The 26,505-nt window shown below is 46.5% G+C and overlaps 1 protein-coding gene across 2 annotated transcripts in view; it reads left to right on the top strand.

Annotated features, from left to right (window-relative positions):
• The window catches only part of epas1b (endothelial PAS domain protein 1b), a 182,351-nt gene that overhangs the window by 109,979 nt on the left and 45,867 nt on the right, over positions 1 to 26,505 (top strand). For both annotated transcript variants that reach the window (XM_038813208.1, XM_038813201.1), the window contains exons 3-4: positions 18,073 to 18,218; positions 21,360 to 21,444. In XM_038813208.1, coding sequence (XP_038669136.1) covers positions 18,073 to 18,218; positions 21,360 to 21,444 — 231 coding nt within the window. The remainder of the gene's footprint in view (positions 1 to 18,072; positions 18,219 to 21,359; positions 21,445 to 26,505) is intronic.

The following is a 26,505-nucleotide window of genomic DNA, read 5'->3' as shown; positions in this document are numbered from 1 at the left end:
TTCAGCGATGGACCTTCTAGAATTGGGCCTCCAGATCCATTTTGGCAAAGGGGCTGAACTCTTCGAGCTTTGTGACAATTAGGGTCATCGTGAGTTTCTGATCTGACTGTGGAATGGTGCTGAGCAAGAGACTTTTGCAAAGCAGGCACCTACAGATGTGTCTTGTTGGCACAAACTGACGCACTTCCTAACTTCATCTATCATGAGAGAGATTCTTCTTCAAAATATCCCAGTGAGACAAGCATCTCCATGTGGTGAATTTCATGGTGTAATGTCTGACTTCACCAGTATCCAGATGTTGAAAAATATCTAATTTGGACAAACAAATACAGTAACAGTTTTAATGACAGCAAATGAATTAGCAACAGGCAACCATTAGATTAATAGAGTGGAATTTTTCAGTATAGTTCATTTGGCTGGTGAACTAGAATTGATCTTGATGAGGATCAGCTTCTATCGAAAATGATAGATTGGTCCTCAGAAAAATTCTGTTGATACGACAGAGCCATAGCCCACCTCCTGGCCATTACTCCCCCACCGGCCCTGGCTAAAGCCCCCTGGCCAACAGCACAATTGTCAGCAAACAATGGCCAGGAAACTTCTGCCAGGACTAGGGGGAATAATGGCCAGGAAGTGGGCTGTGGGGTCGGGGTGAAGGGACAGAGAACACCATTGCCGCAGCAGGCAATGCAGCCATGCAACTGTGCATGCTGCTAACAGCCCACTGTGAACTTAGGGTCATGGGTCGTATAGGTGGGTCTCCTAGGCCACCCCTCTAGGTGCCTTCTGGCCCCAGCTCTCCCATTAGCTGTTGCTCCAGCACAATCAGTGCCACCTTGTTGGCTGGGATGAGTGTGTGTGGGGATTGTAATGTGTATATGCGGCTGCAGCTTGTTAGCCCCCTGATGCTCGATCAGTGACTCCAGAAACGAGATTGGACGACAATTGAAGGCTTTATTGTACTAGATGTTTCCCCAGGCAGTGCAGGTACAGAATGCAGCTGCTGGGGAGACACGGGCTCTTATACTCCGTCTTACTGGGCGGAACCAGCAGGCAGGCTTCACCACTGATATAGCAGTCTCAGGTACCTCCCACACCAATGGTCTTACAGCATTGTCCAGGGTACCATAATACCCTTAATACCGACTACCACACCCCCTTAGTGTCAATAGTGACTCCGGCGAATCCCGCACTATTTTTCATTGGAATTGATTGTGTTGCATGTGGCACCGGTGCTAGCCCTTCCACAGTTGCTGAATCGTTCCAGGTTCGGTGCAGTTTTGGTTTCGTGGAAGTCCAGGAATTCTGTGTCAACGTCAACACTTAGTCTCAGAAACAGAGAATCCCGCCCATCGTGTTTGGCATCCGACACAGATGCATCAAATTCAATCTGAGTTAGCTTGACTATGGCATCAACGTAAGGATCCCACTCTGGATCAAATTTGATGCTTTTGCTTTCAGATTCATTCCTTGACAACAAATAATCCTCCTCTGCATCCATTAAATTGGATATTCCACATTTTCTGAATGATGTGATCACAATTTGTGCTTTAATATCATCACACGACCTGATGAGGGAACCATCCAAAAATTCAAGTCGGGCAGCATAGATTCGTGGATAGTCTTTAGGTCTTGATGCCATACTGAATCGTGCCTTTACCGAATAAAGCATTCGGGAAACAAAAGCACTTCTCTTTGTTTAATAACAATTCCACATTGATTGGTTAATCTTATGTAGTATGATATGAGAATGCGAGGAGTGAAAGAATTCAATTGAAGGAACTGCGGCTCCTGAATTAGGGACTAGATTGAGATTAGTATCGCAGGAAATCAGCTGGAACAATGGTTTTATAATAATACTTCCATGTTCTACACAGAAGGTACACGGTGTGACTGGAAAAAACGAAGAAGAATTGATTTAACATGCTTGAAGTATAGAGTTCTTCTCAAGATTTTTTTGTTTTGCTTTTATTTCCCTTCTATCTTCAAGTTTAACCCCATTCTTCTTGGACTAAATTGCTTTCATCCAAACTAGCCATATTTCAGCATTGATAAGTAAGGGTAAAGAGAAATCACACTTCAAGTTCGATGAGTGTAATAATGATTGTAATGTTTTCTCGAGCTGTCAACACATTTATTTCAAGCCATTTTTAAAGCTGTAAAGACCACAGAAACAGAGTCAAATCACTGCATTCATGAATCAAATCTATATATTCAACCATTATATGAAGAGCAGTTCGACTTTCTGATCTCTGCCTATTCATTGCCTTATGCAGGAATGTTGTCGTTTGATCAAATTCTATTCTTAGCGTGACACACTGATGTCAAAAGTCAAACTTAAGACAATGACAAAAACAAAGGGAAAGGACTATTTGTGTTTGCAAGTTTGTACAATCTATTTTTGTCAACATTTGTTATGTTATCACAGCAAGGTCATTGGCTACTGGTAGCACAAGACACTACTGCCAAAGTCAAATATGTGTACAGCATGGTGATGCTGGAATATACAGGTACAATAAAAATAACTTTGCAAATGTAATCAAATACATTCGACTAACCAGCAGAGCTGCTTTGGTTGGGAGATTTGCTTTTTACTGAAATTTTTATTTTCTAAAAAAATAAGCAACAATGAAATTCGGACTGTTAGCAACACCAAGCATTAAGATTGGAACATGAGATTGGAATCACAATAAAATCAAATAGGTACAAAAATTGAATTTTTGTTTTTATTAATTCCACTGCCCTTTTAGGTCGCGATGTGCCACAAATTATTTCCCAGACGGACAACCTGCAACCAGGCAATTGGAAATAGCTGCTATGGGATAGGTACAGCTCGAGATGGCTGCACCTCCAATTTTTCTCTTCCTCAGTGTGTAGAAAACTTATGGCTTCCACTTTGCAACTGTCCTGATCTGCTGAGACTGGGGCATTGCCACATGGGGATTTGCAGGTGTAAGCCTCCATTCCACTGTATGGGGCACTGGGTTGAAACTTTTTTTTTAGTTATTTTTTTTTAAAGAGGAATCTCACTTTTGAAGCAGCCCTTCCATTGAGCCTGAAAGACCATTTAACCAAAGAAGTTTTTTTTTATGGCAGCCAGAAAACTATTAAACGTTCAGTACCTGGCTTTCATTTGAGTTTTGCTGGTCCATTTCCAAACTGATTGGGAGCTGTCTATTTTTGTCCCAAACATTGATGTAAACAGAGTTAAAAATAAAGCCCTCCTGATTTAGTCTGGAAGCAGAACAGCTACATATTAATCGGTGCCAAATTGAAGATACATAATTCAAACATTATCCTTGGCTGATATCATGGAGAACTCCCTTTTATTTAATTGAGTCTCATTTGATTCTATGGTCCGCATGGATTCACTAAGGTTCTTTAAGAGATACAATGTAGAGCACAGAAAAAAAAAAATATTTCATGCTGGATGCATTCACCTCAGCTTTTTTAAGGTGCTATTCCCATGTTCCCATGACATAACTCGTCAATGTTGTCCTCCCAGCTGGAAGTCCGACCCACTGGTTGAAGATTTGGGGCTACATTGTTGTGGCCCTAAACCTTTCCCATTCTCTCTGCAAATTTGTTATCTCAACAGATTCTCTCCTTCGGGGCACAATCAACGAGCTGTTCATCCGGTGGGATATTCCAGTCCCATGTCGGCACATGGGTTTCCCGGGCAACGAGGGGTGCAGACATCCTGTTGGCAATGGTGGGTCAGTAAAGCCCGCCTGCAGGCCACCTTCACCGCTGAAAAACACGTGGTGGGTTGGGAGGTAAATCCCGTCATGGTATCATGTTTTCCCCTCTTTGCTAATTTTAACAAAGACTTTAGTTGACTGTGTTGTTCACGTGTGTTTTATCCTGCAAAATGAATTAGAAATACAGAGGAAAAATTGCCTGGAATTATAAGTGCAGGATCACTGCAGTTCTGTGTAGAATAGGAGGGGGTAACTGTGGACACGTCTAACAGAAACGCTTCTGTGGTAGTCATCACTGATGTATTATATTGTATATATTGGTATTACGGTAAGGCCCCTGTACTACAGGTACGGGGGTAGATCCTTGCCTGCTGGCTCCGCCAAGTAGGCAGAGTATAAATATGTGTGCTCTCCGTACAGCAGCCATTTTGGCAGCTGCTGTAGGAGGCCACAAATCTCTGTGTAATAAAGCTTCGATTACGTTCTACTCTTATCTCGTCGCAATTGATAGTGCATTAGCTTCTAAGTGTCATTAGTGGCGGGTTTTTCTGGGCGAGTTCCCCAATGCTATCTAACCACACTTAGTCACGTTTTTTGGCCCTGGGGAGTTTCTCACTGGCTTGGCCCATAAGAATTATTTTCATCACTGGGGAGCTGAACTCACTGGCCAGACCGGCTCCTTGGAGAAAAAAACCCAGCATTCCTGCCCAGCATTTTCCCTTTCGTTCAGGCTCCTTGGAGATCAGGCTGCCATTTTGAAAGGGTGCCCTGATCTCTTTGTGAGCTTGAGCGTCCCCCATAACACCCACCCAAGAGCAGTGTCCCCCCCCCCCCCCCCCCACGCACATGGGCATTAACATACACACCCCAAATGAGGATACCCTTCTATGGAGTCCTGAGTAACACTCTCTTCAGGCCCACCCATACCCCCTTGTAGGGCCCCCTTTCCAGGACACCCACCATTCACCCCGCCCCAACCTCCCAGCCCCCCCTACTTACCTGCCATGCAAACACCCTCCACCCTCCTGTCATGGGCATGACCCCCCCTGAGATCCTGACCCTTGTTGCTGCCACCATGCAAGTGCCCAGCTGCTGACTGGGCAGTGCCAAGGTGTTTTTCTCTCCAGGGGCCACCCTACCTATCCCTGACCACACATGGGCCTTCGATGCCTGGGAGACCCCCCCCCCCCCCCCCCCCCCCCCCCCCCCCGGTGCTGTTCCGCCTGGTCTATGCTCGTGTGGAGCAGTACTGGACGGTGCCCAGCTGAGGCCTCGCTGGGGGTTTAAAACCTACTTAAGTGCGCATGGCCTAGTCACGCAGCCACGCAGGACTTGGGTAGATCCAACAAGGCCTCATAGCTGCCTGGAAGCTTGTGGGAGGTTTCTTGCGGCATGTGAGAGAGAGAGATAATGTCATAATTTAACCTTCCAAACACTTTATAAAATGAAGCAAAGATTTATTTTATTTAACTAGGCACACACTCAAAACATTTAAAATGTATCTGTCAGGCCCCGAGGCCTGTGCATGTTCCTAAGCAGGAATGTGCAGAGCCTCCCACAGCAGCAAGAGTGCAAATTTGCAGTGATTGGCAGCCTTGATTATAAAAGCAATAATTCTACCTATGAACACTGGCTTTGCAGCTACCTGTCTCAATCCAGTAGATCAACATAAACATAGCCTGAGAGCAAGGTCATCCTGTTTGGGTCTCACATGTATCCTGAAGACCAATTCAAATTAGGGCAGTCAGAAACCTTGAATAAGGAATAGGAATGACATAGACCATAGAGGGAGGGATTCTCTGACCCCCCCGCCGGGTCGGAGAATCCCCGGGGGGCAGAGTGAATCCCGCCTAGCCACCCTGACGCCAGCTGCTGTATTCTCCAGCGCCGTTTTTTGGGAGGGAGCGGGATTCCCGCCACACCAGTCGGGGGCCGTTGGCAGTGCCCCCCACACGGCGGGATCTGGCAGGTAAGTCGGCATGGGTGGCCCTCGGGGTGGCGCAGGGGGATCCAATTCCGGGGGGGGCCCCCATGGTGGCCTGGCCCGCGATTGAGGCTCACCAATCTGCGGGCAGGCCTGTTCCATGGGGGCACTTTTTCCTTCTGCGCCGTCCCGGTAGGGCTCTGCCATGGTCGGCGCAGAGAAGAGAACCCCTCCCCGCGCATGCGCCAAAATATGCTGGCCGGTCTGTGCATGCACAGAATCATGCTGGCGGTTCCGCGCATGCGTGAGATCATGACGGCAGTTCCGCACATGCGCGAACTCGGGCAGTCCCTTCGGCACTGGCTGGAGCAGCGCCTACCCCTCCGGCGTCCACCTAGCCCCCTAGACAGGTGAGAAATTCTCACCTTGGGGGCCCGTTGATGCCGGAGTCATTGGCGCCAGTTTTCATGCCGGCGTGGTGACTTAGACCCCGGAAGGGGAGAATCCCGGTCAGAAACTCTACAATGCAGAAGGCCATTTAGCCCATTGAGTCAGCACTGACCCTCTGAAAGAGGACCCTGCCTAGGCCCACTCCCCCGCCCTATCCCTGTAACCTCATCTAACCTACACATTCTTGGAAACTAAGGGGCAGTTTTCAGCATGGCCAATCCACCCAACCTGCACATCTTTGGACTGTGAGAGTAAACTTTGGACTGTGAGAGTAAACTGGAGCACCTGGATCAAACCCACGCAGACACGTGGAGAATGTTCAAACTTCATACAGACAGTCGCCCCAAGGCTGGAATTGAACCTAAGACCCTGTGAGGCAGCAGTGTTAACCACTGTGCCACCATGCTCTCCTAAGCAGACTGGTTCATGGCAAAGAGAAAGTAAGAGCTGAAGAAACACAAACGGCATTTATTTCTAAGCTTTAAAGCAAAAGCCTATTTCTTCAATTATATCTTGGTCCTGTTGACAGCAGGTCGCGAATACAGTGGTCTCCCCAGAACTCCCCTCCGAGGTGCTCTCATGGGAGCGGGTGGAGGAACCACCTGGGATGGGCTGGCACCATCTGTTGAAGATTCTGCAGGAAAATAAACATGTGGTCAGTGGGAGATATGGGTCATTCTGTATGGCATTATCAACTCATATGTGTCAGGTCATCTGGGTGGGGGCAGGTGGAATCTCACCTCTGTGCCGTACACCAACCTCTCCGCCAGTGACAGATCTGTCCTCGGCCACATCACGATATTCAGAGCCCATTCCTAGTAGGGGGGGGGACTTTATCTGGCACCACACCGCCTGCTGGGTGGGCTGGGCCGCGGAACGGTGCTGTGCGGGAGCAGTGCCAGGCACATGCCCGGGTGGGTTGTCGGGCTGGTGGGCGGGTCGGTTTCAGCGGGCTGGTGCCAACCCACCTGTGCGGCCCTGTGGAGGTCATTGCCGGTTCTCCTGGTGACCCTTCCCCGAGCTGGCGGCCGCTGCCACTTCCTGCAGCAGACTGCCCTGTGACTGACCCTCAAGGGAACAGGGCATCCTGTCTTATTTCGACCACGTCCAACAGTCTGGCCATGTCGACGCCCTCAAATCGGGGCCTGGTCTCCTCTGTGGCATGGATGAGAGCTGTGTGGGGTTGACTGTGCAGGAGCAGTTTATGTGCTGCTCTCCCTTGTTAGTGAGGGGATGGTGGGCACGGTCCCGGCGAATCAGCTGGCGGCACAATCATTTGCGGTGCGAAGCCCATGGGACCTCATTAAGTGGACCAATTAATGTTTTATAGCCGTGACGGTTCCCGCTCGCTATCACACTTAGAAACTTTTCCATTAAATTGCACCCCATAACTTCTTGACTGGGTTTCCTGCATGTTGTGAGAGAAGTAACAGAAGGGAGAAACCTATTTGACCTTGACCTGACAAATCTATCTCTCATAGATGCATCGATCCTTGACAGCATTGGTAAGAGTGGCCACCATTCCTTCATTATCACTGGGTTGAAATCCTGAAATTCTTAGTCCTAACAGCATTGCGGGATCACGCTCACCTCATGGACTACATGAACCATTTTCTTGGGACAGTGGATAGTCAATACTGGCTTTGTCAATAATGTCCACGTCCCAAGAATTAATTTTTAGACTCTGTAAAATATGTCTGAAAAACAGTTTGGATTGTGTTTAGATTATCACGGATCCCATAAAAGGATGTATTAATAAGAAATTGTTGTGCAGCAGACTGTGTCTGAGAGGCCATCCTCCAAAGGAAGCTGGTGGAGGAGGAGGAGGCCATCCATGGAAAAGTGCTCCAAAACCTCAGGACCATGTACATCCTGTGTAGACAATTAATCAAAGTTTGTTTACAGCTGCTATTTTTAAAAGAAGGTTATTATACATAACTGAATGAAAGTTTCAATGCACCTTGAAGAACCAAATACTTTTGTTTCCCTAGCAGACTACCAAGAGTGTTCTCTATTGAACCCGATTTCCTTTGCGACTCCATCAGATAGGATATACAGCTGCTTGTGAAATGTATCAAAATATTTGTAGGATTTTCTAAGTGCACCAAAAGATTAGGCAGATTTGGGAAAATGACCCAGTCGAATTATTAGGTAATTTTAAATAGAAGACAAATTGCAATTTTTCTACTCATTCTGAGGTTTATCATTCCACTGACCTGCTTTCTGTTTGGCAACACAGGAGTTTTAACATTTTCAAATTTGTTTTCAAATCTCTCCTCAGCCTCGCCCCTCCCTATCTCAGTAACTTCTTCCAACCCATCGTGGTGTCTGTAATTCTCCAACGCCAGCATTATGCAGGCTCCAAATTTATTTATTCCACCATCGGAAGCCAACGGTCCTTTCGATGGTTAGACCATGGAATTGCCTCTTTCTCCTCCTTTAAAAGGCGCCGCTTAAAACCTACACATTTAACCAAGATTTTAGTCCTCTGTCCTAATATCTCCTTAACTGCTTCCGTGGAAACATACAAATCAGGAGCAGGAAATGTTTTAGAACATTAAAGTTGTAGTCATTGTGATACAGGTATTTGAACTACTTGTGTACTATAAACTGCCTTTAAAGAGACAACAACTAAAAAAACTGAAAACATTTAAATAATAACCACATGCAGTTATAGGACAGCATGGTAGCACAGTGGTTAGCACTGTTGCTTCACAGCGCCAGGGACCCGGGTTCAGTTTCCGCTTGGGTCACTGTCTGTGCTGAGTCTGCACGTTTCCCCCGAGTCTGCGTGGGTTTCCTCCGGGTGCTCCGGAGTCCTCCCACAAGTTCCGAAAGACTTGCTTGTTAGGTGAATTGGACATTCTGAATTCTCCCTCAGTGTACCCGAACAGGTGCTGAAGTGTGGCGACTGGGGGCTTTTCACAGTAACTTGATTGCAGTGTTAATGTAAGCCTACTTGTGACAATAATAAAGATTATTACGATTATTATTGTGCAGCATGTTTAGCGCAGTAAGTCTTGAGGCTCTTAAAAGAGACAAAAATTCCTAACTTCATCAGAGAACATTGCTCCTGTTTAATTTTTGAACTGTTTCCTCATGCAAAGGAGGGGCAAAAGCCTAAATGTTTCAACTCCAGCATAGTTCCCATTGGAAAAGAGTTGGAATGTCCGCATGCTGATTTGCCTTCACTTTGACACCTGCAGCTCACTGTGATGAAGCTAATTTCAGATTTGGTGGTGGTGGGCTGCCAGCAGTGCCCCTGAGTCTGTGAGCTCATCAGTCTCAGGTGAGGTTTGGAGAGTGCTGGTGAATGAAAATATGTGCAGTTCTTACCACAATGTACCAAGGCAAGCAGTGACCCAGCTAACAAAAACATAACCTTTTTACAAAATTATTTTAATACTCCTGCATTTTTAAGGCAGTTGATCTCTTTACTGGATAAGAGAACCCTTTCATGTTGCAACCTTCCTGCTACGAGACACGAGATGCCAAGAATGCAGTTGGCATTCTAAACACTCAGCATTGGTAAGGCATCGCCAAAAGGATTGACGTATTTCGAACAGCACCCCGCCATTCCTACTCCCTAAAACAGGTGGGAAAGAAGAGTGAGTCCTTCTGTTCATTGCAAATATTTCCCTCATTTCACACACGAGGCTGTGCAACTACTAAATATTTAAATAACCAATAATCATATTTTATTTCAAAATTATGCAAAATCATTACAGTAGTAGCATTTGAGGAGGATTGGCCACCATTCTGCTGTGAAATGAAACTAGGTTCAGCCAACCTTTGAAATGAAATATTATTTCAAAGAAGTTGGGGTAGAAGTTGAACAAAGACATGGGTACGTGAGAACAATTAGCAGTTAGGTTATATAAATCTATAATGTATTCATGCTCATGTGAAGGATTGCCCTTTGGTTTAGATGTCGTTGAGTCATTCAGACAGGAGCAGAGAACATGGATAGAAAACAGAAAGCTTAACTATTTTATTGGAATGATGAAAGTGGCACTGCCCAGTGATCATAGTCCTCACTGTAAGTAAGCATGATTTATTTTGGGTCTTTGTCTCCAGGTATTGAACCAAGCTACGAACAAAAGGATTTCTTATTATCACTTTCTAAAGGCAAGCTAGCATTAGTGACTCTGGGATATTAAGTAAATCATGTTTTCCGGCACACTTTTTGATGACAGATCTTTTTTTTTAATTTTTATTTTTTTAAAATAAATTTAGAGTAACCAATTCATTTTTCCAATTAAGGGGCAATTTAGCGTGTTCAATCCACCTACCTTGCACATTTTGTTTTGGGTTGTGGGGGCAAAACCCATGCAAACACGGGGAGAATGTGCAAACTCCACACGGACAGTGACCCAGAGCCGGGATCGAATCTGGGACTTCGGCGCCATGAGACTGCAGAGCCACCGTGCTGCCCTTTGATGACAGATCTTATGGCGACTTTGACAAACTGAGTTGAACTAGAAATTATCTCTGTCAAACTACCAAATGGCTCATAGCAGAACATTTGTACCGATATCCCCATTTTCCTTATTGTGAGAAGGTCTGCCCCCTCAAGATATTTGTATTATCATTTTCTATTTTTAACATTCCTGTGAAAAGGTAGCAGTGGGTGGGGAAGGATATTTATTTTTTAAACAATGCATAGTTATGATTTTTCTTTCTCATGATAATTCCTTGCAAACTTCAAAAGCACTCTTTGAAATGCATTGTGTGGAATCTTCACATCTCACTTTTGGAATTCAAAACAAACACAGCTTCTGCAACGTCAAAAGGTCAGCAAAATTTAGACTGTGGAGAAGCAGGATACCTTCAGTTTGTCTTGGGCATCAGCCAATGTCCTGCTGGTGTAGACCAACTGGTTACAATTCTGTCAGTAGCATTTTAAGGACTTTGGATTGAACTGACAGCCAAAATTCTTATGAAATTTCAACGGTTTGTAGTTGTTTCTATTTCTTGTGTCCGAATAAAATAATTTACTCAAAACATACCTAAAAAGGGTATCTGAAAGCAAATGCTGATGTAATTTTCTGAAGATATTTGATTCTAAGAACAGTATTAAAAAAAGTTGCTAAAAATTAGAATGTTAACCTCTGGTCAGCTCGTCACTCATACCAATGACGAGTGAAGTATGTGCAGTTGTAACACATCACTGTCCAACCTAAGGCATTTTGATTTGTGTGGTGCCGCCGGTGAAGGTCAGAGTGGACTCCCCACTCTAGAAATTCCTGAGTAAGGTGCGGAAAGTGATGGCTAGGCAATCGCCACAACAAGGAAGTGAGAATCTGAAAATGAATTTGATCCCTGGCATGTCTCTTAAGGCCTGATGTGTGAACTTTGGGAATGGGATCTAAAATCATCACTTTATCACAAGCAGGCTGGCTGTGTTCAGCATTGCATTTTCCCCTCTGTTAGGTCACAAAACTATTTGGCCTTTATCAGTCTTTCATTCGGATCTTCTTTTCTGCAATCCTCTCATTTTCTCATGGGACTGTTATTTGACCATTTCTCAGCTAGGAAGCAAGTCATCTTTTTTTGTAAGTTAGAGATCTTTAGTCAAAGACTCTGCTTTATCTGAACAATTGATAGAGTTGAGATGCATATGCAGTAGTGCCTTTATCGTATATGAGTTTGAGTGGATTCAAATCCCTCATGGTCTGGGGAATCAGTGCTGAGTTCTGTAGCTGCTCCTTGAAGCACAGGAAATTTGAATCTACTGGTTTAATTATAATTGGAGACAGTTAGGCTGCCAAGTTCAAGCAGTGAGTCCTCCACAAAGGAAGTAAAGGCAATCATCTCAGACGCTGTACCATTGCAATCTTCTTACTGGACCATATGCTGCTACTCCACACAGCTTACTGTGTTGAACACCACAGCACACCCCAACATGTTTTAAATCCACTTACTTTTAAGTCCTGTCACTGTTGTAGGAAACGTGGCAGCCAATTAACATACAGCAAGTTCCCACACAGTAATGCGCTAATGAGCAGACAATGGGCAGGAGTTTCTGGCCGTTCTTGCCAGCATGATCTTACGGTCCCTCTGGCGGCGTATCCACACCATGGGTTTTGCAGCATGGAGGGGTGTGCGCGATGAGAAACCCCGTTGACAGCAGCGGGACCAGAAGATCCCGCCACCAGCCACTGGCGAGCCAGCCTCCGCCGCTACAAAACAGGGGGAGGAAAATCCCATCCTATCTGTTTTTGTGATGCTGACTGAAGGATAAATATTGGCCAGTACACTGGGGATAATTACCCGGCTCCTCTTCTAAATAGTGCTAAGGGAACTTTCACATCCACCTGAGAGAGCAGACAATCTCTGTTTTGCTGCAATTCTGACAGTGCGGCACTCCTTCTAGAGTATACTAGAGCATACTAGAGTATTAGCCATGGTTTTGTGCTGAGGTCCTGGATTCGGTTTTAAACCCATAACCTTTGAACCAGAGGCTACTCTAACAACTGAGCCATGGTTGACACTCATTTCTATTAATGTAGATGAAATTGGTTGTGTTCTTTCAGATTAATTTTGTATATAATGTCACACTTACTATCCTGTGAAGATCAACAAAGACAACAATTTTGACACGAGAATTCAAAATAAATATTTACTTCAAAAGGTATTTAATTTAGAACATATAGATTGGTTTTGCCAGCAAAATGTCTTTGTGTTAAAATACATCTATTGAACATCTACATGGTACTTGTATTTCTTGGTATACTGAATCCTGCCAACTTGAAGAAGAATTTGTGAAACGATTTGTGAGGTCAGGCATGAAATTCTCCGACCCCCCGCAGGGTCGTAGAATCGCCCGGGGCCGCCGAAAATCCCGCCACCGCCGTGGCAGAAATTCTCCGCCACCTGGGAATTGGTGGGGGCGGTAAACACCACCCGCCGATCGGCGAGCCCCCTGCGGCGATTCTCCGGCCCGCGATGGGCCGAAGTCCCGCCGCTGGGAGGCCTCTCCCGCCGCCGTGGGTTGAACCACCTCTGGTGGCGGCGGGATCGGCGGCGCGAGCAGGCCTCCGGGATCCTGGGGGGGCCCCGGCCACGGTGGCCAGGCCCACGATCGGGGCCCACCAATCGGCAGGCGAGCCAGTGCTGTGGGGGCACTCTTTTTCTTCCGCGCCGCCACAGCCTCCACCATGGCGGAGGCGGAAGAGAATCCCCCAGCGAGCATGCGCTGGTGGTGACGTCAGCGGCAGCTGACGCACCGGCGCATGCGCGAACTGGCGAAGGCCTTTCGGCTAGCCCCGGCGCTGGGCGACAAAGGCCGCTGGAGACGGTTTAGGCGCCAGACGGTGTGGTGCCAACCCCTCCGGCACGGGCCTAGCCCCTCAATGTGAGGGCTTGACCCCTAAAGGTGCGGAGAATTCGGCACCTTTGGGGAGGCCCGACGCCGGAGTGGTTGGCGCCACTCCGCTACGCCGGAACCCCCCGCCCCGCTGGGTAGGGGAGAATCCCGCCCATGAAGTCAGAAACCTGCCGGTACTGGTAACATCATGTTACAATTTTCTTAATGGCAGGTCAGTCTTCCTGCCGGCTGGTGGCATGAACATCATTTGCATTAATTTGCATTTGATGAATACCCGTTGAAACAGTTAGCCGCTGGTATTCCGTCAAACCTTGCAATCTTGCATCACTCCAGCAGGATATTACGTCTGTTTAAAACCTGATTGCTAAAGAGTGACATGCACAAGTAGGTCGTCAGTTTGCAAGGGACTTTGAGGTGAGTGCAACAAAGCCTTTCTGCCATAGTCCTGCGCTGCTCCTGATGCGCTGTTCACCACTCTGCCGGGGAAGACTGGTTCCTGCCCTTCATCTCCACGCCGAGCTAGTCTTCATGGACCAATGGAACCCCCTGAGTCACCGCATTGGATCAGTACTGTGCCTGGTTTTGGGGCGTACAGGCATCCCCCCCCCCCCCCCCGCCCCTCCCCCCGCACACACCAGGCTGTATCTGTACAGCACTGTGCTATGAATCTCATGCAGCCAGCGCAACTAAGGTCTGACATTCGACTGGGGTGGAGTGCAAGGTGAGGCTGGAGTGTGTGAAGCCTGATGAAGACCAGGAGAGCTGTGCAAGGAAGGGGGAGGGAAGGGCGAAGGCTCACGATATTTGACAGAGTGGCTGTGAGGTCGCTGAAGAAGATGAACAATGGAAGAAAGAGGGAAGAGCGAGGGAGGGAAGCTGGACCCGACGAGGCTGGCAAACAAGAGGGCCAAAGGGATACTACATCATTTACTAGAAGGGGGTGGATGAAGACTCCAGAGGCAGTGGGTAGAGGCCCAAGTGGAGCATGGGCACCTCACAGGTGATGGGCTCAGGAAGAGGGTAGTTGAATTGAAGAACAAACGTCTTCTTGAGGCTGCTAACTTTTACCCTCTGCAATGCTGACATCCTACACTGTCTGGCGAAGAGAGATTGATGCAAATGTGCTGGACTGGTAATTAAATATGGCGCCAAAACCACTGAACCTGCGAACTGACGACAGGAGGATGAATCAGCTGTTGGCCCGTCAGGAGAGCTGGAGGGGAACCCGCCTGTGCATAATTATTGAAGTTCCAAGTGCTGAATCTGGCATGGGATCGTGCCATTTTGGTCAGCGGGATAGGTACCAACCGGAGCTGCCGGCCACCACATTTAATCTCCAAAATGGACATTTCCACCCAACATGTGGCATATTGTCTCTTTCTGTCCAGTGAATGTACCACAGACTGGCACTAAGGTGGGATTGAAGATGTCCCAAGTTATATTTTAACTGAGAAATACTTTTCAAAATCCAGCCTTCCTGAAAAGGCTGTTGGTACAAGTGGTTGGACTGACCTTCAACAGTGGCTGTTGGATAACTGTGAGGAGAGACTGGCTATATTTACCTTTGTGCCAGTGAGCGGAATTATGCTTCGATATAAATTGAAGCACTGCTTTTGATTTTTGGTGTAAGAAGATTTCATAAATGTGTGTACGGTTGTAATTTCATGATTGAAACTGATCATAAACCACTGTTAACAGTACTGAATCTAAAGTCTCCAGAACCCACTTTAACTGCAGCCTGAATGAAGAGATAGGCTTTGATTGTGTCTGCTTATCAGTATGACATTAATTATGGATGATCAGAAGATCATTCTAATATTGATGCGATGTCTAGATTACCATCCCCATCAAAGGTAGAGCCCAACACGGGAAGATGTGTTTTTCTTTTCACATGCAGATGAGTTGCAAGTCACAGCAGATGACATTGGTCCAACAACTCACAGGGATGTTCTACTGGCAAAATTGGGCGACTAAATCGCAAATGGGTGCCACCACACATACTGGATTTAGAAATTAGGCAACTTTTTATGCCTAGGAACAAATTGTCCTTTGATAAACGTTGTGTTATGTGGCGAGCCAGGGTTGTAGTTCAGGGTTGTAATTCCTGAACGGTACAGATCGCAGTTCTTGTGTTCAACACTTAGGTATGAGCTTGACGAAGTGTCCAACAAGAAGCTATCTTTTGTGGCCAGAGTTAGATGAGGACATAAAAGACAGAGCACGGCAGTGCACAGCATGCCGAGCTGTGGAAAATTGAAGGGCATTAGTTATTCATTATGATAGATAGCCATTCAAAGTGGGTTGAGCGGTTTCTGATGAATCAAAGGACAGCTAGCATAACTTGTTATGGGCCAGGGTTTAGAGAACCCCAAAGTGTATCATGGAGTTCACCTGACCCACAACTTTTAATAGATTGTGGTATAGGGAACTGTACCACACTACAGGAGTGGTACAGCTGAAATGGAAAAGTATTTTTTAAAGCAAAACGATATTTATTCTATGAACTCAAGTTAACCTTTTTAAAACATACAGTGAACATCTTAGCAACCATTAATTCAAATACAACCCCCAAAGAATACAACACAAAGTAATTCTTTAAGCTTTCCTTTTAACATCCATAAGACTTAAAACACCTTTTAGCAGAAGCACATTAGATTTACATTCACGGTTGAGAACATTTATAATTCTGAATTCACCAAATGATCAAGAGATAGTCTTTTGATGGCAGAGAGAACAGCAGTACACCTGCTTTGTCTGGCTTCAGCTCCAACACTGAAAACGAAACTAAAACACACCCTGCAGCAAACAGCCTAAAATGAAAGTAAAACGCTGACAGACAACCCAGCTCCACCCACACTCTGATATCACTGATAAACACCCATTTCCTAAAGGTACTCTCACATGACAAACTAGATATTTTGCATAATGTTGTTGCTGGTGGGTTCCTGGAGGAATTTGTATCTGACAATGGACCTCAGTATCATTTAGAAGAACTTGTGAAATTTATGAGAATGAGCTGGATAAAACACTATTTCCACCACATCATCCTGCTTCAGACATGGTGACCAACTTTTGGGAAACAAAGTAAGATACACTTTTCCATGGGAGGTGGGGGAATCGGTTGCTGACATGACTGTACGATTGGGGTGAGGGTGGGTCAGTTGGTTTTGAGACTGGACTTGAGCTTGAGACAGTCTTCGCTGCCTAACATAACTTCAGAAGTACCCTCCTGCCCTGAATCAAGCCTGAGACTGCCTCTGCGGATGGCACCCCACACGCCCTGGATACAAACTGGACATCCTCCAGCCTTCAACCCAAACCAATCACCTGCCAAAGCCAGGCAACTCTTAGAGAAGCTGCCGACCAGTGCTCCCTCTTGACTGAGAGAGCTCAGGTCAGCACATTTGGAGCCCCACAGTGCACACATGTATACACAAAAGATTCAGACGCAAGTGAAATCCGTGATGTAATGCTTTTTTTCAAATTCTTTCATGGGATATGGGCTGAGCCAGCGTTTATTGACCATCCACAATTGCTCTCGAGAAGGTGGTGGTGAGCTGCCTTTCTGAGCGTCTGTGGCCCATATGGTGTAGGTACACACAGAGTGCTGTAAGGAAGGGAGTTCCAGATTTTGATCCAAGTCAGGATGTTGGGTGTCTTGGAGGGGAACTTGCAGGTGGTGGTGTTCCCATGCACCTGCTGCCCTTGTACTTCTAGATGGTAAAGGCTGCGAGTTTGGAAGGTACTGTCCTAGGAGCCTTGGTGAATTGCTGCAGTTCATTTTGTAAATGATACACACTGCTGCTACTGTGCATTGGTGATGGACGGAATGGATGTTGAAAATGTTGGATGGTGTGCCAATCAAGCGGGTGTTCTGTCCTGGAAGGTGTTGAGTTTGTTGCGTGTTGTTCGAGCTGCACTCATCCAGGCAAGTGGAGAGTATTTCCAACAATCCTGAATTTGTGGATCATAGAATTTACAGTGCAGAAGGAGGCCACTCGGCCCATCGTGTCTGCACCGGCTCTTGGAAAGAGCATCCTACCCAAGCCCACATCTCCACCCTATCCCCATAACCCAGTAACCCCACCCGATACTAAGGGCAATTTTGGACACTAAGGGCAATTTAGCATGGCCAGTCCACCTAATCTGCACATCTTTTGATTGTGGGCGGAAACCGGAGCACCCGGAGGAAACCCACGCACACACGGGGAGAACGTGCAGACTCGGCACAGGCAGTGACCCAAGCTGGAATCGAACCTGGGACCCTGGAGCTGTGAAGCAATTGTGCTAACCACTATGCTACCGTGCTGCTCATGGACGATGATGGACAAGCTTTGGGGAATCAGGAAATAAATTAGATTATCAAGGCAGCCGACATTTCAATCTCACACCAAGTAAATGGAACTCTAGCTCCAACTTGGCACATAAAGCCATAGGGTTCCTTTGACTTTCATGACGGGGGAACATTTTTAATGCAATTTTCAGCAACTTGATTGATTGATGCAATTTCTCCTTCTGTGATTGGAGGATTGTTCTAATTTCTCTAGTCTTTGAGGTCAATTACAAATTGTGGAATAATGCTTCTTTTACCGGCACTGCCTTGAAGTGTATAAAATGCAAAAATGAATGCTCCAATTGTTTTACATATTGAGTGTTATTTATTACAGGAGTGCCAGAGACTGAAAGTGAAACTGAAAAGCAGATGGACGCTTTGTACCTTAAAGCCCTGGAAGGATTTATCATGATGGCCACGCAGGATGGAGATATAATTTTCCTATCAGAAAATATTAGCAAGTACATGGGTCTTACACAGGTGAGTTCACAGCTAACAAAACTGTCCGTATAATAGTACACTAAGTTCTCTACTTCTGTCTTGAGAGTTTTGTGTTCTCTTCCACAGAATTGAGAGCAGATTAATATATTTAGCCATGAATATGATATGCGTATTATTACCAAAGTATGTATTTCTATGTGGTTGCATTGATAAGTGTCCTGATGATGGAATTAACACAGTCAGCAAGAGACAAATGCCAATCTGCCACAAAAGTGCCCAGAATAAGATTGGCTAATGCTATCTGTTAAATATAGAGGGGTTTAATCCTGTGGTGGTTTATGCCTTTTTTCTGGGGCTACCACAGTTTTTTTCATTACTATTACTATCGTATGCACTCATGAACAGCCAGATGTCAAATTTGACATACTTCAGCCAGTTGGCACCCTCCTCATCAGCCTGGTGTCGGGCAGTGAGACTGGTATTGAAGCACACAGCGGGACACTTGCGATTATATGCACTATGGTTTGCACTTCTCCACAGTGGCGCAGGGGTGAGTCATGGTGCCCCCAATGGAACAGGTGGTTGCGGCAGGGTCCGATTCCAGTGCAAAACCTGTTCGGTTTGACCGATTCGACATGCGGGAGGTCAGAGCCTGGGATCATCACCCAGGTGTTGATTCTGGGCTGTGTTGCTGTTATGCCATAGGATCTTCCACAGTTCTGCAGCAGATCTGGCTGGCTCGGGCAGCTTGGTCCAGATTGGCTGTCTTGTGATGAGACATATGCTGGGCGGGTGGTCAATATCTCCTACCAGAGGCAGATTTGGATTTTTGTGCACTTCTATCAGTTGTGCTGTACTTTCTACATGACGGATTTGTGGTTGGGCAATGTTGCAGAGCGCATGGAGCCTATTTGTTTTGTTGACTGGATTACCCCTAAGATTTTCTTCATTCAGCTGGACATCTACCAGTTTTCAGTGCTTAGATTTCTTCCAGACACAAGTTCAGTACTCAGCCAGAGTAGCAGAGAGTCAAAGAGGAGGGACGGGAATCTTTGGAAACCGGTGGGGCGGGCAACTCCGGCGCGAAGGAGTGGCGTGCACCACCGAAGGGGCGCATGCGCGGGAGTGCCAGCGTATGCTGGCGTCATCACAGCGCATGCGCAGGGGGGGGTTCATCTCCGTGCCGGCCATCGTGGACTGGTACACCAGCCGGTGCGGAGGAATAGAGTGCCCCACGGCACAGGCCTGCCCGCAGATCGGTGGGCTCTGATCGTGGGCCAGGCCACCATGGGGGCACCCCCCAGGGCCAGATCCCCCTGCGCCCCCGGGAGGACCGCGGAGCCAGGTCCTGCCGGTAAGTACCTGTCGTAACATACGCCGGCGGCCACTCGGCCCATCGCGGGCTGGAGAATCACCGGACAGCGGCCACCGACCGGCGCGGCGCGATTCCTGCCCCCGCCAAATTCCCGGCGCCAGAGAATTCGGCAGCCGGCGGGGCGGGATTCATGCCGCCCTCCGCCGATTCTCCAACCCGGCGGGAGGGGGTCGGAGAATCTCGCCCCTGGTGTTTGCTCCGCAGGAGGTTCCTGATAGTTTGCTGATGAGATAATATGACTTCTATTGATTCATCATTTAACAACACTCTGTGATTATAAATTATATTTTCAGGGTCACTTCTCTGTACAATCAAATTTTATTAATCACTATGTTCAGTGGTTGCCAGCTCTGATGAGAGCCACAGAACAGCCTGTGCCAGAACCTTGCGTGACAGATCACAACTTCAGGATTTCTATGTTAATCGGCACATGCCCCGAAGTCATGGTTAGTTTTGTAGGGATATTGATGCTGAACCATAGAATCATAGAATTTACAGTGCAGAAGGAGGCCATTCAGCCCATCGAGTCTGCACCAGCCCTTACAAAGAGCACCCTACTGAAGCCCACGTATCGACCCTAGCCCCGTAATTCAGTAAGTTTTGTAGGGATAATGATGCTGAACCATAGAATCATAGAATTACAGTGCAGAAGGAGGCCATTCAGCCCATCGAGTCTGCACCAGCCCTTACAAAGAGCACCCTACTGAAGCCCACGTATCGACCCTAGCCCCGTAATTCAGTAACCCCCACTTAACATTTTTTGGACACTAAGGGCAATTTAGCATGGCCAATCCACCTAATCTGCACATCTTTGGACTGTGGGAGGAAACCGGAGCACCCGGAGGAAACCCACGCAGACACAGGGAGAACATGCAGACTCCGCACAGACAGTGATCCAGCCGGGAATCGAACCTGTGACCCTGGAGCTGTGAAGCAACTATGCTAACCACCGTGCTAGCACGCCAACCCAGTTCACCATCAACACCCCTCCCATCCTCCTGTGCCCATCCCACCCTTTAAATCTGGCCCACCGAGTTAATGCACATTTACCACGAGGCTGCTGTCTTAGAATAGTCTCAGTAAAGGCTGCACAGGTAGACTAGAATGAGATGCAGTGACATTCCTTGTTGCAATTTTGACTTGAGAATTTCCTTGGAGTTCCTGCCACTTCCAAGCCAAAGTTTAGTTGGAAGTGCAGTAGAAACCCTGGGCTGGATTCTCCGCTGTTGGGATTCCCCATTGCGCCAGGAGCCCGTGGGTTTTCCAACTGCATGGGGCTGCCCACAATGGGAAACCCCATCGGCCGGCAGCCGAGACGGAGAATCCCGAGGTGCGCGGGGTGGAGAATCCCGCCCCCTGCCTTCACACCAATCTTCCAGCAGTGCATCAGGAGTAGCCATGAGGATATTTGAGGAAATTCTGGTATATATGACGACAGGAATAGAAACTATTTTTGCACGAATGCAAATGCCCGAGGGAAAACAACTGTACCAGTTTCAGTTCCACCTAAAACTTACACATTGAGCACTTATGCAGTTAATTTCCCTCAAAACTATCAGAAAGATAAAAAGTACCTGGTGTAGCAAAAGATTTGCTTTAAGATGAGTGAATATAAGGCGATTCAAAGCCACATTGAAACTGCACTGAATCAACTTGCCACGACCCACTAAAATAGAAAATAATTAAATATTCAATGTGACCATTCTTTATTTTGAGCACAAGATTTATCTTAACATGTTAAATTGAGTGTAATTCATCAGTTTATCAGTGACTGCCCAACTCATTTCAGGATTTGTTTGCAACAGGTGGAGTTGACCGGACACAGCATTTTTGATTTCACACACCCATGTGATCATGAGGAGATAAGAGAAAATTTGACTGTAAAGAATGGTAAGAAATATTTTATTAGAATTTGAGTCATCATAATTTTCTCTTTTTATCCTACCACTAAGTATGCCTTCTCAATTGCCTCCATATACTATGGGCGCGATCCAACGGCCACTCTGCCAGAAAAGCAGCTCGTCGCAGCGCAGTGTGGCCAGTGAAAGCCGGGAGACCCCACTCCCAGGACCTAACTGACTCGCCACCCCTCACAAGATCAGATTGGATCTCGCGAGATGTTACGATGTAAAATCCCAGCCACAATGGACGGATCACTTTTGGGCAAATCTGCATATTAGAGTGAGGCAATTAGCCTCATCCTAATGTGCAGATTCGCAAGGTAACTGAGGCTTTGGGATTCAACCTCTTTGCCTCAGAAACTTTGGGCGAGCGCCGTTCATCACTGATCCCCACAAATGGAGACCAGACGGAACAGTACTTGTGGGGGTCCCCTAGGGAATTGGAGGCCCCCAGCTGCATGCCCTTTGGGCAGGGTGGTAGCCTGGCAGTGCTGGTGCCAACTGGGGACCTGGGCAGTGGCAGACTGACATCTTGCCAGTGGCAGGCTGACACTGCCAAGGTACCCAGGTGATGCTGGCATGGGAACTGCCAGGTTGACATTGCCAAGCTGGCATTTTTTGCATGCACACGATTGGGCCAGGGTTGCCTGGTGTGGGTGTTAGAGGGGCGCGGGGAGGGGGTGTGTTTGGGCTGTCGGGGATCATTTTGTGAGGCCTTGGAGATAAGGATGCCATTAAAAAATGGCATCCCGTCTCGCGCTACAATGGGGAACTCCAGCAAGCATATGACAAAGATCTCTTGCAATTGCTGGAACGATCTTTGCCCGTGCATTGCCCGTTCTGGCCCATTATTCAACACGAGTCACATTGAAATGAAATGAAAATCGCTTATTGTCACAAGTAGGCTTCAAATGAAGTTACTGTGAAAAGCCCCCAATCGCCACATTCCGGCGCCTGTTCAGGAAGGCTGGTACGGGAATTGAACCGTGCTGCTGGCTTGCCTTGGTCTGCTTTCAGCCGTGTGCTAAACCAGCCCATTAGCCATTAAAATTAGCCATGTGTATCTCGGTACTGTTAGTGCCGGGAAACATGCGGCTAAACGCGCTTGTTAAGGGACTGTGTTCCCTTTTGGGAGAATCACGCCCTATGAATTGCATTGATGTTCCATGCGTTTGACCCTCTTGTAAAAGCCCACATGGGTAGCCTGTTCAGACCGGCCTTTAAGTTTCCCTCTCCTTTGGGGAAAGTAAGAAGGTTCTTAATGGCCTCTGACACACAGACAAATGGAGACATGTGGGGATTTATGATGAGCTCATGCATCCTACCATTCCAAAGAGTGAACACCAGTACCTTCTGCTGGTATTTGTAAGAGCTGTATTTGCTTCCCAATTATTTTGTCTTGCTGAATAAAATTGAAGGGTTACTATGCCTTAGGCAAAGCATTGTCTCTACCATTCTTAATGTGGTAAAGTATTTATTGTGACACAAAAAAATTGATTTGCACCATGAATCATAAGTAGAGCAAATTGCTTTGTCTGTTTCGGTGGTTTTTCATTTTTTCCATGCAAACATATACATGCTCCTGAAAACCCACGTAAATATTGACACTCCCCAAGGGATTCCAGATGGACAAAGTCTGCCACCAAAACAAAATCAATGCTTAAGAATTAATTTTATTAGTATATTTCAACGTAAAATGTGGCAATAAATTAATAATTACAGAAAAAAATGACATTGGTTGAAGAAAATATGAACAACCTTTGGAACTCCTTAAGATTCAGAGGTTGAAACTTTGAGATTAGTGCAGAGCTGTCAGTGACATGCAAGTGTGTGAGTGCAATTGTAAACTCAGTACAATTTCAAGTTTTACTGCACGCTACACAATTTCTAGTAGAAATTTTGAGCTCAAGCAGAATATTACTTAGCCTCCTTTTAATTGCTGTCGACAGTACAACTCGAGAAAGCCAACTCAAACAAGAGCCATTTGCAAAGATCAGTGGCCAAATTTTTTTTTCCGAGATTGTCAAACCTACTTGCCCACTTGTTCAAGCGGTTGAAACAATGGCTCTTTGTATAATTGGGTAGCATTTTTAAAAGGTGCACATGGATTAGTACACAGATTTATAAAAATATTAACATGAACAAGATAGAAAAGGCACTGTACTGTCATGTCACCTAGAAACTGCTTCATTTACAGTACAGCCTGGGAGCAGACGTGCCTAATTTTTGGAGGCCGCGACTATCTCCTGTCTCTTTTTCTGAAACTACCTGACTGCAGAAATTGCATTTTTTTTACCAGCAGCGGGACCAAACAGTAAAGAATGGAGCTGCATTGAAATTTACAAATGATAGCTGTTAACATAACACGAGTTGCCTTCAATTATTGTCATGATTACTTTGAAATTAACATATGGTTCAGGAATAATAGATTTATAATTCACAGCTTTATAATTCCCAGTTTTGTTTTTTGATTATCCATATTTGGTGTGGTAGTATGACTAGAGGTACTACGGTACCTGGGAGTGTGAGCTACCATTGGTGGAGAAGGCTCGCTGCTCATTGGCCCAAGTATTTGCATTTCATTGGTCGGAACGTAAGGTAGCTCCGCCCAGTGAGGCGGGGTATAAGAACCCGTGTTTCCCAGCAGCCGGCCTTCTTTCTGTACTCGAGCTGCTGGGGAAACATCTTGTTGATTAAAGCCTTCAATTCGGACTACATCCTCGTTTCAGTAGTTATTGATCGCGCATCATTTGGAATGAGGGCTCCGCTCACAAAGCCCTTCCGAAGATGATAGATTACAAATACAACTATACATTGGAAGCCTTGTCTTAGCTTTTGACACTTTGAATGTGTTGATGGTGGGAAGAGATACTCACATTGAATAACCTTTCTGACGTTCTTCAAGCCTGCTCCATTAATAACCTGTGCTAATTTTCCTAGGAAATGGTCTCTGAGCTGTTTTGAGAGCAACTATTGGCATCTCCGTGGCCAACATTGTCTATTAGCAGGCTTCCAAAGAGTCACATATGGTTTTTTTTTTTCATTTTTGGGAATTTAAGGCACCATTCATTGCCCTTGAGAAAGTACTAATGAGGCACCTTTTGAACCACTGTACTCCATCTGGTGCAGGTACATCTCAAGTGCTGTTAAGGAGCGAGATCCAGGATTTTGACCCAATGACAGGAAAGGACTGACGCTATTTCCAGTTCAGGATGGTGGGTGGCTTAAAGAAAGGTGTGCTGCTGGTGTGTCTGCAGCCCTTGCTCCTCAGGGTGGTAGAGGTCACGGGTTTGGAAGGTGTTATCGGAAGAAACTTGACTATAATGGACCTCATAGATGGTACGCACTACTGCCACTGAACACTGGTAGTGGGGGAAGTGAATGTTTGAGGTGGTGGATGGGGTAACCATCAAGTGGGCTACTTTGTCCTGAATGGTGTCGAGATTCTCGGGTGGTGTTGGAGCTGTGCTCTTCACAGGAGACATTCTAGTGTCTGTATTTGCTCAAATTATAGTTTGCCCTTCTGCAGCCACCAGTGTGTGAAAAGGGCCAGGCTATTGCACCAGGACTTCATTGGAGACAGCTGTATGCTGAGGTTATAATTCCTGAAGGGGGCAATCACAAGATTTTGCACACTCTCCATTGAGACTTAAAAACCTAGTATGAGGTGCTGTCGAGTAACTGGGAAGGTAACAGCTGGGTTGAATTTCTATATAGAAGGAACATTCCAGCAATTGCAAGACATCTCTGTCATATCTCCCGATCTTCAGTGCAGACTATATTGAATAAAACACTGACATATCAGTAGTCACAGCGAGCATTTCTTTGGAAAGCAACTAATAACATGTAAGAGTCCTACAGCATAGAACATTGATTGCACTGGTGCTGCCATGCATGTCCCTAATCCTGAGAACGTGAATGAAGCATATATTCCACAAATCTGTGCAGGAGAGTGGCCAAAACTCAGTGCTCTTATGCTGGACTTGTGCAAAACAGATTACACCGACCTCCAACTCCACCCACACTGTCTCCTCTCCTTTGTGCTCTGTATTTCATGCTGCTGAAACTCTTTAACTGGGCTCCATGATATATGATGAAACGTGACATATCCATGTGTTTGGAAATTAGATCAAGAGTTACAGAAAGGTTTGGCGTTCTCCCCGTTTTGATGCTGCACCCTGCTTACTCAATGTGCTTTTGCATTTCATTTCAGAGTTGTTAACTTTGGCTGGATATATTGTGGGAGATGTCACATGACCTCCTCCCTCAAACTGACACTCCCCCAGACCCCTGCTATTGTTCCCTCAGCCAGGTTGAGAGCAGCAGACCCTGGAACTGCCCTACTCTCCCAAGTCCAGGCACTCACTGTATTTCAGGCCGAGCTCAGTTTCTATCTTGCGTCCGACCCGGAACGACAGCCTTTCGGCAAGAACTAACCCCGAGATGTGCTCCCTGTCTGCACTTCTTCCACCCGAGAAGTGCTGCAGCTGATGAGGAGACCCAAAGCAATCCTTAGGATCCAGAGAGAAGGTAGGGGGGGGCTCAACCGGGCTCTGGGAATCAGTCTCTTAACTGAAACAGAACAAGTGCTCTCCAAATATCTGGTGACCATCAGTCCTGCTCCCTCGCCCCAGCTGTCTACAGACCCCGCCCACTCACTTGCTCCATACCCATTAGCATTTCGCTTATCCTAAATCTCCCAGGTTGCTTTCAACGATCACCAGGAGATAGATATTGATTCTGACAGACTCGCAGCCAATCCAAGAGGGTTGACAATCCGAGAGATAATCATTGCCTTGTGCAAAGTGCGTACACATTTACTTTGCAAAATCATTTCCCCCCCGGTCCAGCAAAATCTTCCTCGTCATGTTCCCACTTTCTGGCTCCAAATGAGACAGGATTGACTTTTTCTCCGTGATTTCCATTCCAGGTTACTCTGGCAGTACCTTATGACAGGGGAGTGACCTTGCCCTCCCGAAGTCTCAGTCCGCTACGCAGCTGCTTCTCTTAAAGCAACATCAGAAACTGGAATAGTACTGCCCTGCTTCTG

This window comes from Scyliorhinus canicula, chromosome 1 (assembly GCF_902713615.1).
Source record: "Scyliorhinus canicula chromosome 1, sScyCan1.1, whole genome shotgun sequence".
Lineage (NCBI taxonomy): Eukaryota > Metazoa > Chordata > Chondrichthyes > Carcharhiniformes > Scyliorhinidae > Scyliorhinus > Scyliorhinus canicula.
This window is presented reverse-complemented; position numbering and strand designations above follow the sequence as displayed.